Genomic DNA, 12,229 nt, shown 5'->3' with positions numbered 1-12,229 from the left:
TGTGGGACTAACCTATAGAAGGTGCCATGTTAGGTTTCTAGCATCCACTTTATTTCATTTGGTTCCTATAGCTGTGATTTGAGTACAGCTGTGTCCTTTAATAGCAAAGTACTTTCGGGGAGTACTGTGTATGCTGTTTCATTTCTTTAATAAAATGCACTTTATTCCGTGGTATGGTAGTATAGATTTTCTTTGTTTACATTTTCAAATAAGCAATGGCACTCTTTAGGAGGTGATCTTATTGTTCAGATGGCATTCTGATCTGTAGGTAAGTCATTATGATTTGGAGGTAAGAAGAACACATTATTTATGTTCTCTATTTCTGCTTTGAGAGCTTTATATTAGACCAGATCAACTGAAGCCCTCAGGATCTCTTCTTTGCTGACAGAGAGGGAAATACTGATGTACCTGGAAATTACTCACTCCTGTGACGTTAGACCTGGAGGTTTGGGGAGGTGGCAGGGAGGAAGGCTGAGGGAGGAAGGCCAAGGAAACTTGGCTTCCCCACTGCTTCCCTTCACTTTAACCAGAGCATTTCTGCTTTTTTCTGTTTTTGATTCTTGGAAGTCTAGGTAAGATTTTATTTGGGGAAAGAGAATGTTTCCCTATTAGTTTCTTTTCTTTTAAAGTTTGCAAACCAGTGACGCCCTTATTTCATAGATGAGAAAACGGAGACATTACTTTATAGCTGAGGATGTTATCATGGATGATGGTTAATTTGGGAACAAAAGGGTGGTTATATTGATTAATGGTGTGAGACAGTGAAAGAGTTTGTGAAGATCAAGACAAGTGGACTGCTCTTCACAGACAGAGAGGCTGAATTTCCACATGATGAAATATACTGATCCTGTAACAGCCTGGAAGATGAGGGTCTAATCTGTTACTCCAAAATCAGGAGTGGTACAGCTAGTCAATGCTACACATTTTGAAAAAATTTACCTCTGTTCTTCGCCATAATTTCACTACAGATCTGAACGTTTGTTGGAGATGTACAGAGACTATTTGGAGTACAATATAGGATCCTTTGTTTGTATTTGCTTTGCACTTCATACAACATCCAAAAGGTTTTATATTCCTTCCAGAAACCTTGTGCTCCATCTCAAGAACCTTTGTTCATTAGGTAAACTCTGACAGTTTTCTATAAAAGAAAGTTAGTTATGTCTTTTAAACCATGCTTGCTTATTTAGTCGGTATGGGTATTAAATCGTTTGGGTGAGTAGCCATCATTTACCTCGACTGAGCTTCTGTTATGTGCTAAATGCTGATGCATTGTTACAAACCCTTCGATTTAATCATCTCATTTGTTCGAACTATGAAGATTCAAACTATGAATGCTCATAGTTTGAATGAATGACTAAATGTATTCACTTAACAAACCTTTTTGAGCTCTAGTCCATGCCAGGCATACTATTTGATTTCTTAATTACAGTGATATGTAAAAAACACTACCTTTGCTCAAACAGGTCTACCTAGTGGCAGGGAAAGACAAACACATGATTACAATAAAGTGTCACACATATTATGATAGAAGCATGTTTAAAAGTTAGCCCAGAGAAATTTGTTCTTTCTTCCAAGGGATTTTTTTTTTTTTTTTTTAGTGTCTCTGTGTCACTATACTAGATGGAGCAGATAGCAGGGACCCAGACAGACATGGTGTGTGCACTCATGGAGTTTATACTTTAGGAGTGAGTAATTAACTCAGGGGGGACCAGAGAAGAAGGAAGGTATTCAAAGTCTCAAAGGCAGAGCAGTATGAAATTCCTGAGCAGGCTCTTGAAGGATGATGAAGAGTTAACCAGAAAGATGAGGTAGGGAGTGGAGGAAGAAAAGCAGGTAGAGGGAAGGTTGGAGTATGCAGGTACTCGATGTTGCTGGAGCAGGAGGGGTTTCCAGAGTCACAGTGGAGACCCTCTGGACTCGAAAGCATTTGAATCTCTTAATTGCCCCTGTGTGTACAGATTCTGGAATGGATTGAAGGCAAAGAGAGAAATATCAGAGCCCTTCTGTCCACGATGCACACCATGCTGTGGGCTGGGGAGACTAAGTGGAAACCAGTTGGCATGGCAGACCTGGTCACACCAGAGCAGGTGAAGAAGGTGTACAGGAAGGCTGTGCTGGTGGTGCATCCAGATAAAGTGAGTACAACTTGCTCTCCCCCACCGCTTGTCTGGTCCTCCTGTCGTTAGTTTACAAGTATGCATCAAAGCATCATACTTTCAACTTGTTGCTTAGACCATTTACATAAAATAAATCCCATGGGCTCAAAAAAGTTCTTTAAACAAATAGTTATGCTTTATGAAACAGAAGAAAAGGAATCAAATAATATATTACAAATAATGGAATGGGGGCTTTCCTTAGGTGTAAGGTTCACCAGTGACTAGTTTTCAGGGAACAGATACAAACTGTGTCTTGACTTACAGGTGGGCTAAGAGCTGGACAGGAAAATGTTATCCTATAGAGATACAGCAGGATATTTAGCCAGGATTATATAGTGAAAAAGCTTTAGAATGTAGTTGGCAAACTTGGTGAGAATTAACAAAATATTCAGAATGGAACTAAACGCTTCACTATATTGATTATGCCAGTTTATGTTTCTTTTTTTTTAACATCTTTATTTGAGTATAACTGTTTTACAATAGTGTGTTAGTTTCTCCTTTACAACTAAGTGAATCAGTTATACATATACATATGTTCCCATATCTCTTCCCTCTTGCATCACCCTCCCTCCCAGCCTCCCTATCCCACCCCTCTAGGTGGTCACAAAGCACAGAGGTGAACTCCCTGTGCTATGTGGCAGAAGTTTATGTTTTCATTGAAGTACATACACATATACGTGCTGCACATTGTCAGAAACTTCAGCTACTGGATGGCCCAGTTGAGATCACCATAATACACAGAAACCTCCCTGACAGAATTGGGTCCCTTGCTGTCTTATGGACTGGCTATACCAGTCCTATGATGTGAGACTGTGACTAAAGTCCTGCTTGGGAACACATACTTGAATTTGATGTATCTGATTTTCATCTCTCCACACTTTTTGTGACTAATCTGGATAGTATTAAAGAAGTAATGTGTTTCAATGAATCAAAGAGAAAGGGAAACAGCCCAGAAAAATTCACAAACTGTATGCCTATGTTATGGGTCTCCAAGAACTTTTTTTAGAAATGGGAAAATGGGGACTTCCCTGGTGGCGCAGTGGTTAAGAATCTGCCTGCCAATGCAGGGGACACGGGTTTGATCCCTGGTCCAGGAAGATCCCACATGCCACAGAGCAACTAAGTCTGTGAGCCACATGTACTGAGCCTGCGCTCTAGAGCCCGTGAGCCACAACTACTGAGCCCATGTGCCACAACTACTGAAGCCCATGCACCTAGAGCCCGTGCTCCCAACAAGAGAAGCCACCGCAGTGAGAAGCCCACGCACTGCAAGGAAGAGTAGCCCCCACTCTCCACAACTAGAGAAAGCAACAAAGACCCAATGCAGCCAAAAATAAATAAATAAATAAATTTATTTTTAAAAAAAAGAAATGGGGAAATGGGTTTTTCAAAATATAGCCAATCAATTGGAGATAGGCAGTCATGAACCTTTGTCACTTGGTAGATAATTCTGGAAATGGAGATACATTTTGTGCTGCCCATTAACTTCTCTATTACCTATTCAGTGACTGATCACTACTACCATATGTGAATCCCTAGGGGGAGGGCTTTCTGGGGAGGTCATAGTAATTAGGGGCATGTAGATGAGGCTGTAAAAAGAGAAATGGCCTAATAGAAAAACATTTCAATTCCTTAGAGCCCACATATTAGCAGGGAAAAATTTAATAGAAATAAAACTTTGGTCTGTGGTATCTAATGTGTCGTTTTGTTTTTGTTTTTCTATAGGCTACTGGGCAACCTTATGAACAATATGCAAAGATGATTTTCATGGAGCTCAATGATGCCTGGTCTGAATTTGAAAATCAAGGCCAAAAGCCCTTGTATTAATTTATGAGCTTTTCCATCTCTGCTGCAGACCTGTGCTAATGCTTAGTGTGTGTCACAGTTCTGAGGTTTTCACAGGTGAACCAAAAAACTCCAGCAACGTGTATCCAGTACTTAACTGTTAAGTTACTCGTAAATTAATTCCTCATTGATAAGGAATGTGGATGTTTGTTTTCTCAGATCCCCACCATAAAAGGTCCAAAGCAGGAGAGGAACTTTTAGTCAGATGAGCTTGCAGAGTTTTACAGCATTCCAGCCTGCCCTTTGGAGAGCCTACTCAGCGTTTTGTGGGGGAATGGAAAATAGAGGCCACCAAAGGCATAGCACCCATCTCAGTGTCTGAGGATAGGATGATGAGCAAAAATTATAATAATAAGATTACATGGTGGACTTAAATGGTTTTCATATTTTCTTGGAAAGATATAATTTGAGCAGTGGCTTTACATAGACTCCAGGAACACAAGCACCAAGTATCTTTTTCAATGGAAATTTACTATGGTCTCTAGCATAATACTGTATACTTTTTTTGGTCAAGAGGACTAACAGATGTAAAAGAACCTGAATTATGTGGGAAGTGATTATATTATAATCCAGTGATTACTACCAATGCTTCCTGGATAAGCTAAAATTTCGTGAAAATGCTGGCTAAAGAAAAATAGGGACTCTGAGAGTATAGAAATCTGTATTCCTGGTCAGAAAGTTGGGCTGCTACCTTCTTTTCCCTTTAGAAAACTGGATGCTTGAAGAGAAGGTCTTAATACCATAACAGCAACCTGATTGGAAAGAAACTTCTAATTTTGCCACTAGGCTTAACACTTTTCCTTTTGCTTAGCAGAGAAAATGCTCTTTGCTGGGAGCAGGTTGTGAAGCAGTTTGGCGCATTCACAGTCGATCAGGAAGGATGTGTAGTATGGACCCCCTTGTCCTCCGGGTTTGTGAGTAGCTGTGGGAAGAGAATAGACGACAACACTAACCACTAGTAACCAGACAGGGGCAGTTGCAGTGAGAGAGCCGAGCTCCCTTCAGACTGAGTCCGATGGCTTGTCAGGACTGGCCTTTTGAGGAACCAGGTTCCTTTTCCCACCTGATGAAATTGGACCCCTTGGATTATTACAGTGGGGTTTATTGTTTGAAAAGTTGCTGGGGGTCCACAGGAACAACAGTCACACAGGGACATCTGTGAAAGTAAAGCAAGACTGAAACCTTTGCAGACTTCAGACTGGTTGGATTTCAGTTCAGTGTTTTGGCTGTTTCTCACTTTAAGGGGCAAGCAGTTGTTACTATCCTGTGACTTCAGTAGATCTCTTTGGGTGTGCACACGCACAGTGTGCAGAGGATATATATGCAAAGCAGATGGCAAAAAAGATCTCCATGCTAGTCTTAAAAGGTTCGTGCTCAGTATGGTAAAAAGCTTTCAAAACTTGTTTTTAAAAGACAATCATTTTTTTGTTTCAATTTTCATTTTCTTGTGGCAGACTGTACCAGAAAAGCAGCATGTCAAAAATACTTTATGTTCTATATACAACTCTCTCGTTCTTTCTCTTCTCTCTTTCTCCTTTCCTTCCTTCCTTCCTCCCTCCCTCCCTTCCTTTCTTTCTCTTTCTTCCTTTCCTTCCTTTCTTTCTTTTTTTTGTTATAAAGATTCATTATTTATTTTACCTTTTGCTGACAATGTGAAACTCACCTAAAATGTTCTCTTTTTAAATATACAGCTGTAAACTGTTCAAAGTAACCATAAAAAACTAGGTGTTATTTATTAACATATTATAAAATAATGTTTGATGCAGTATGTGCTTGTCTTATTTAAAACTGGAATGTGAGACATGTTGCTGTGACTCTTTTTTCTCATTCACATTTGTAGATAATGTGTGAACTACAGTATATAATGATAATAATTAAAAGGATATTATGTGAATGTCACATACATTTTGAAATGATAGAACTATATTAGCTTTGTTTCATGTTTGGATAATTCATCAATGTTCACAGTTTAAAACATCATTAAACATTATGTAATTAGCAATGAGAAAGAATCTTACCTAACTTAAATTTGGGATGTTCCCTATCTCTTTTCCGGATACATTATAATTCTGGACCCCTATTCATCTCAAAACTCTTAACATATGCAGACCAACAGGTTTTCGCATTCCTTTTAAATATCTGGTTCTGACAGAGCTCGTTGTTGATCAGATTTACCGTTTCGTTCATATTTATTGTAATATATTTTTTGTTTTGTAAATATGTTACACCAACAAAATGTGATTGGTCTAAAATATTTGTAATGTATATTAAAAGGCTCAAAAATATTTGTAGAAATGTAAGTTATTTTTGCACTCTTGGGAATATGATGACAAGCTTGAATTATACCTTCTGATTCACTTTTAAGAAAAGTTATGGAGAAAGAATTTGAAAACTATATAATACATTTGCACCAAAACATGATCTGACAGGACTTCTTGGTTTATACTTTAACCACCCCCCGTTGCCACCCTTGCCCCCATTACACAGACACACTTTTGATCGTGCTGCATGAATGCTATGTTTCAAAAAGAATCAGCATAGAAATACTCGTGTTCTAGCTAGGATAGTAATGCATTTGTGTGCTGAGGTAAATGGATTGATCCTGGGAGTCTGAGACTTTGTCATAGAAAACAGATCGTTTAGGTGTTTAAGAAGAGAAGCAGCATGTTCATTTGGAAGCAGATGTTGCAAATCAAAAGCATTTGAACTATCAGCGTTGTGTCTCTGTCTGGAAGAACATTCAAGTTAGACCCTAATGATGCTGATGAAACACTTATTGTATGAGGAATGAACATGCAAGTTGAATTCCAGAACCAGTTATCACAGCAACAGGACAGTTTCCCTGCTGAAAACATCTATTGCGGAATTTAGGTCAAGTAGACAGGTTTTGGTTGTTCTATACATAAACCATGGTGTTTCAGCATAATGGTACAGTGTTGGTTTGAGACCAAAAGACTGGGTTTGAATCCTGGTTTCTCCACTTAAGGACTATTATATTGGGCAAATTGCTTAAACTCGCTAAATCTTAATTTTATTGCTTGTAAAACAGAGACAATTCTAGCAACCCTTCAATGGAGGAATTAGGGATTGTGTATATAAACTGTCCGTAATCAAGTGGGTAGGTACTCACTAAATAGTAGCTATTGTTATTGTTACTGATAGTCGATAAAACAAAGTATCACTGCAGGTCGGTACTGGGGCTGGAATTACACTGAAACCTCAGGTGGTAGGGAGGGGATAACATGCGTGGGAAAAAGGCAACCAGAAGTAAAGTGTGCCGAAGTAAAATGTGCCTTAGCCCATTTTTCTGTCTCCCTGGGCTGACAGAGATCTGTCTGCATAAAATGGCAGACTTACATTGTAGGTTCTGTAAGGGGAGTGGCTATGTGTAAAAAAGTGGTGGTTAAGATTGAGGAAGGAAAATTAACACTGACTGATTACAATAGTGCTGCATCGAACTTGCGTTTAACTTAAGCACTGATTTGAGAGCCACCCCAGTGCAGATAGGATGCCACTGCCTCTATCTTGAATGCACTACCCTAGGTGCTGTTATATATATTCATTTTCTCATTTAATTTTCAAAAAGTTCTGAGAGGCATGTTTTGTAAATCCTAGCTCAGGAAATGGAAGCACAGAGAGGTTTACCCAGAGCTGAAGTTGAGGTTAGATCTTTTCTGTAGGATAGGGAAAGATGATACTATATATGGTGAACTTTATTAATATTTGTGAATTCAACCAATATTTTGTGTATACTGTATGCAAGATACTAGTAGATGTGTAAGGGAAGATCAAACTAATAAATGAATTTGATTGCCCTGTTAAACATTAAGGGCTGTTATTTCTAATTACTATGGTAGTTCCTGCCTTCTTAGTGCATAAGATCTACTATGGAGAACAGTTCAAGTGTTGACTGTCTGACTTCATATTTAAACTGTTAAGGGCTTGATCTCAGCTAGTTACTATCTGAGCTTTAGTTTTCCCATCTGTAAAGTGGAGATAATAAAACCTAGTTCGTAGTGTGAGAGAATTGAATGCAAGGAGAGAATATAAAAATTTATCCAAGAAGTCCTGTGTAGTCCTGGACAGTGTGACAGAGGACATGGATATACTTCTAAGTAACACAACTGATGGCAAGTTGGGGTTAGGGTTCAGCTTCTAAAGTCTTACTTTCTGGGGTTTTTTGTGTGTGTATGTGAAAGTTGGTTCCTTTATTTTTTTTGAATTTTATTTATTTTTATACAGCAGGTTCCTTTTAGTTTTCTGTTTTATACATATTCAAGTATATATGTCAATCCCAATCTCCCAATTCATCCCACCCCCCAACCCCGCTTTCCTCCTTTGTGTCCATACATTTGTTCTCTATATGTGTGTCTCTATTTCTGCCTTGCAAACCAGTTCATCTGTACCATTTTTCTAGATCCCACATATATGTGTTAATATATGATATTTGTTTTCCTCTTTCTGACCTCTGTATGACAGTCTCTAGGTCCATCCACTTCTCTACAAATGACCCAATTTCGTTCCTTTTTATGGCCAAGTAATATTCCATTGTATATATGTACCATATCTTCTTTATCCATCCAGCTGTCGATGGGCATCTAGATTGCTTCCATGACTTGGCTATTGTAAATAGTGCTGTAATGAACACTGGGGTGCATGTGTCTTTTTGAATTATGGTTTTCTCTGGGTATATGTCCAGTAGTGGGATTGCTGAGTCATATGGTAATTCTATTTTTAGTTTTTTAAGGAACCTCCATACTGTTCTCCATAGTGGTTGTATCAATTTACATTCCCACCAACAGCGCAAGAGGGTTCCCTTTTCTCAACACCTTCTCCAGTGTTTGTTGTTTGTAGATTTTCTGATGGTGGCCATTCTGACCGGTGTGAGGTGATACCTCATTGTAGTTTTGATTTGCATTTCTCTAATAATTAGTGATGTTGAGCAGCTTTTCATGTGCTTCTTGGCCATCTGTATGTCTTCTTTGGAGAAATGTCTATTTAGGTCTTCTGCCCATTTTTGGATTGGGTTGTTTGATTTTTTAATATTGAGCTGCATGAGCTGTTTATATATTTTGGAGATTAATCCTTTGTCCGTTGATTCATTTGCAAATATTTTCTCCCATTCTGAGGGTTGTATTTTCATCTTGTTTATCGTTTTCTTTGCTGTGCAAAAGCTTTTAAGTTTCATTAGGTCCCATTTGCTTTATTTATATTTTTATTTCCATTACTCTAGGAGGTGGGTCAAAAAAGATCTTGCTGTGATTATGTCAAAGAGTGTTCTTCCTATGTTTTCCTCTAAGAGTTTTATAGTGTCCAGTCTTACATTTAGGCCTTTAATCCATTTTGAGTTTATTTTTGTGTATGGTGTTAGGGAGTGTTATAATTTCATTCTTTTACATGTAGCTGTCCAGTTTTCCCAGCACCACTTATTGAAGAGACTGTCTTCTCTCCATTGTATATCCTTGCCTCCATCTTCTCAATCTTTGCCTCCATTCTTTTTCTGACGTCCTGGATCATCTTCACTATTGTTATTCTGAATTCTTTTTTCTGGAACGTTGCCTAACTCCACTTCATTTAGTTGTTTTTCTGGGGTTTTATCTTGTTCCATCATCTAGTACATAGTCCTCTGCCTCTTCATTTTGTCTATCTTTCTATGAATGTGGTTTTTGTTCCATAGGCTGCAGAATTGTAGTTGTTGCTTCTGCTGTCTGCCCTCTGAGGCTACCTAAGAGGCTACTGCAAGCTTCCTGATGGGAAGGACTGGTGGTGGGTAGAGCTGGGTGTTGGTCTGGTGGGCAGAGCTCAGTAAAACTTTAATCTGTTTGTCTGCTGATGGGTGGGGCTGAGTTCTCTCCCTTTTGTTTGTTTGGCTTGAGGCAAGCCAGCACTGGAGACAAAGGCTCTTTGATGGGGCTAATGGCAGACTCCAGGAGGGCTCACACCAAGGAGTATGTCCCAGAACTTCTGCTGCCAGTGTCTTTATCCCTGCAGTGAGCCACAGCTGCCCCCCACCTCTGCAAGAGACCCTCCAACACTAGCAGGTGGGTCTGGTTCAGTCTCCTATGGGATCACTGCTCCTTCCCTGAGTCCTGATGCGCACACTACTTTGTGTGTGCCCTCCTAGAGTGGAGGGCACTCACAACTCTCTGTTTACCCCAGTCCTGTCGAAGTCCTGCAATCAAATCCCGCTGGCCTTCAAAGTCTGATTCTCTTAGAATTCCTCCTCCCGTTGCCAGACTCCCAGGTTAAGAAGCCTGACGTGGGGCTCAGAACCTTCACTCCAGTGGGTGGACTTCTGTGGTACAATTGTTCTCCAGTTTGTGGGTCACCCACCCAGCAGTTATGGGACTTGATTTTATTGTGATTGTGCCCCTCTTACCGTCTCATTGTGGCTTCTCTTTGTCTTTGGATGTGGGGTATCTTTTTTGGTTAGCTCCAGTGTCTTCCTGTCGATGATTGTTCAGCAGTTAGTTGTGATTCTGGTGTTCTCGCAAGAGAGAGAGAGCACACATCCTTCTACTCCACCATCTTGAACCAATCCCCCTCAATAAAGGCCCCTCTTTTATTGTTGAGGAAACACAGAATGGGTAAGTAGAAGAACAGTTTTTCAGTGAACACTTGGCAAGAGGAAAGCAGATTTTCTCAGGATGGTTAAAGCCTCTGGCAAGATGGCTTTCTCTTTTAAGTGCTTTGTAAGCTGGTATGGGCAGAAAAGTTGTTGGAGACAAATAACGTCCCTGCATTTTTCTGATTCCAGACATTATCCTGGGACAAACTCCTTACCTTTTTGCTTCTTACTATCTTCCAGTTTCTTACTGCTAAGCCCAAGGCAGTACTCAAACCAAGCCGTGCCTCTGAAGTAATGTCACTTTTCTCCAAAATCATTTCCCTTCCATGGGACTGGCCTCAGGCTGACATGGAAGGCTTCGGCAAACCCTTACATATGGTTTTCTAGACACCTTTTGGGTGATTGGGAATGGAAGGGGAAATGGGAGATTTGACCCCACGGAAAATCATCAATTAGGGAGAGTCTTCCTCATGAGTGCAGCTTTGCACTTCAGTACGGGAGCAAAAACCCAGGCTTCCAGGGTTTGGGTGGTAGGCACTTTCCCCTGAGTGCTTTAACTCAACATAGGGAAAGAGAAGTTCTCAATGACCCTGAATAGATTGCAGGCTACAGAGTAAAGAATGCAGTGTAATTCTGGATCTGCAAGCTCTGCAGTGAGCTAGGGATTTGCAACTCAGTTTTGTTTGTTTGTTTGTTTTCTGGTATAGTCATTTAATGGAATATTACACAGCACTTAAAATGAATTAACTAGAGTTTTCTGTAGCACTATCAATATATCTCAAAAACAGTGTTGAGGGAAAAAACAAATTATAGAAGCATGTATTATGCCATCTATACAAAATGTAATCATGTGCAAGACAATTTTTTATACATTTATATTATAAAAGGATATAAATATGTATGGGAATTATAAATACATTAATAATAGTTACCTCTTTAGAGGACAGGAGTGGAATAGAATTGAGGGGATGACAGGAGTCTTCAACTATATATGTAATATTGTATTTCTAAGTCTTGGTGGTATACACATAGGTGTGTGATAGGTTTTTTTAAATTTTTAAAATTGAAGTATAATTGACTCACAATATTGTATTAATTTCAGGTGTGCAACATAGTAATGATCACCATATGTCTAGCTACCATCTGTCACTATACAAAGTACAGTGTTATTGACTATATTCCCTATGCTGTATACTACATCCCCATGCCTTAACTTATTTTCTAACTGGAAATTTGTACCTCTTAATCCCCTTCACCTGTTTTCCCCACTTCACACGCCCCTCTCCTCTGGCAACCATCAGAGCAACACAGTTTTTAATAAGTGTACTTTCCATCTATGAGGAGAAATGGGAGGAGCTAGAAAAATAAACTCACAAGTAATTAAACGTTGTGTTGAGACAATAACATGCTCAGTGCACAGTTTTGAAAAAGGGAAGGTAACTGAGCAGGGATCCTGAAAGGTGGTGGTGGTGGTGAGAATTTGTACTTATACAGTCAGGGGAACCTGGATTCCCATGAACCCCTTTATCTTTCAGTCCTGTTGAAAATTAAGAAAAAGCAATAAAAGATGAGCAGCACCATAAGGTGGAGGGCTTCTCAGCTAGAATAAGAGATAAGTGGCCCATAACCCAACCTTCTCCAAAGAGCTGTGTGAAGCAGG

General features: G+C 39.5%; 1 protein-coding gene across 4 annotated transcripts in view; it reads left to right on the top strand.

The window, feature by feature from the left end:
• The window catches only part of DNAJC6 (DnaJ heat shock protein family (Hsp40) member C6), a 155,637-nt gene extending 149,351 nt beyond the window's left edge, over positions 1–6,286 (top strand). For all 4 annotated transcript variants that reach the window (XM_059048531.2, XM_067006503.1, XM_067006513.1 and 1 more), the window contains 2 exons: positions 1,959–2,135; positions 3,882–6,286. In XM_059048531.2, the coding sequence (XP_058904514.1) occupies positions 1,959–2,135; positions 3,882–3,983 (279 nt within the window). In that variant the 3' untranslated portion in view covers positions 3,984–6,286. The remainder of the gene's footprint in view (positions 1–1,958; positions 2,136–3,881) is intronic.
• The last annotated feature ends 5,943 nt before the right edge of the window (positions 6,287–12,229 follow it).

The sequence above is a fragment of the Kogia breviceps genome, chromosome 1 (assembly GCF_026419965.1).
Source record: "Kogia breviceps isolate mKogBre1 chromosome 1, mKogBre1 haplotype 1, whole genome shotgun sequence".
NCBI classification, from domain to species: domain Eukaryota; kingdom Metazoa; phylum Chordata; class Mammalia; order Artiodactyla; family Physeteridae; genus Kogia; species Kogia breviceps.
This window is presented reverse-complemented; position numbering and strand designations above follow the sequence as displayed.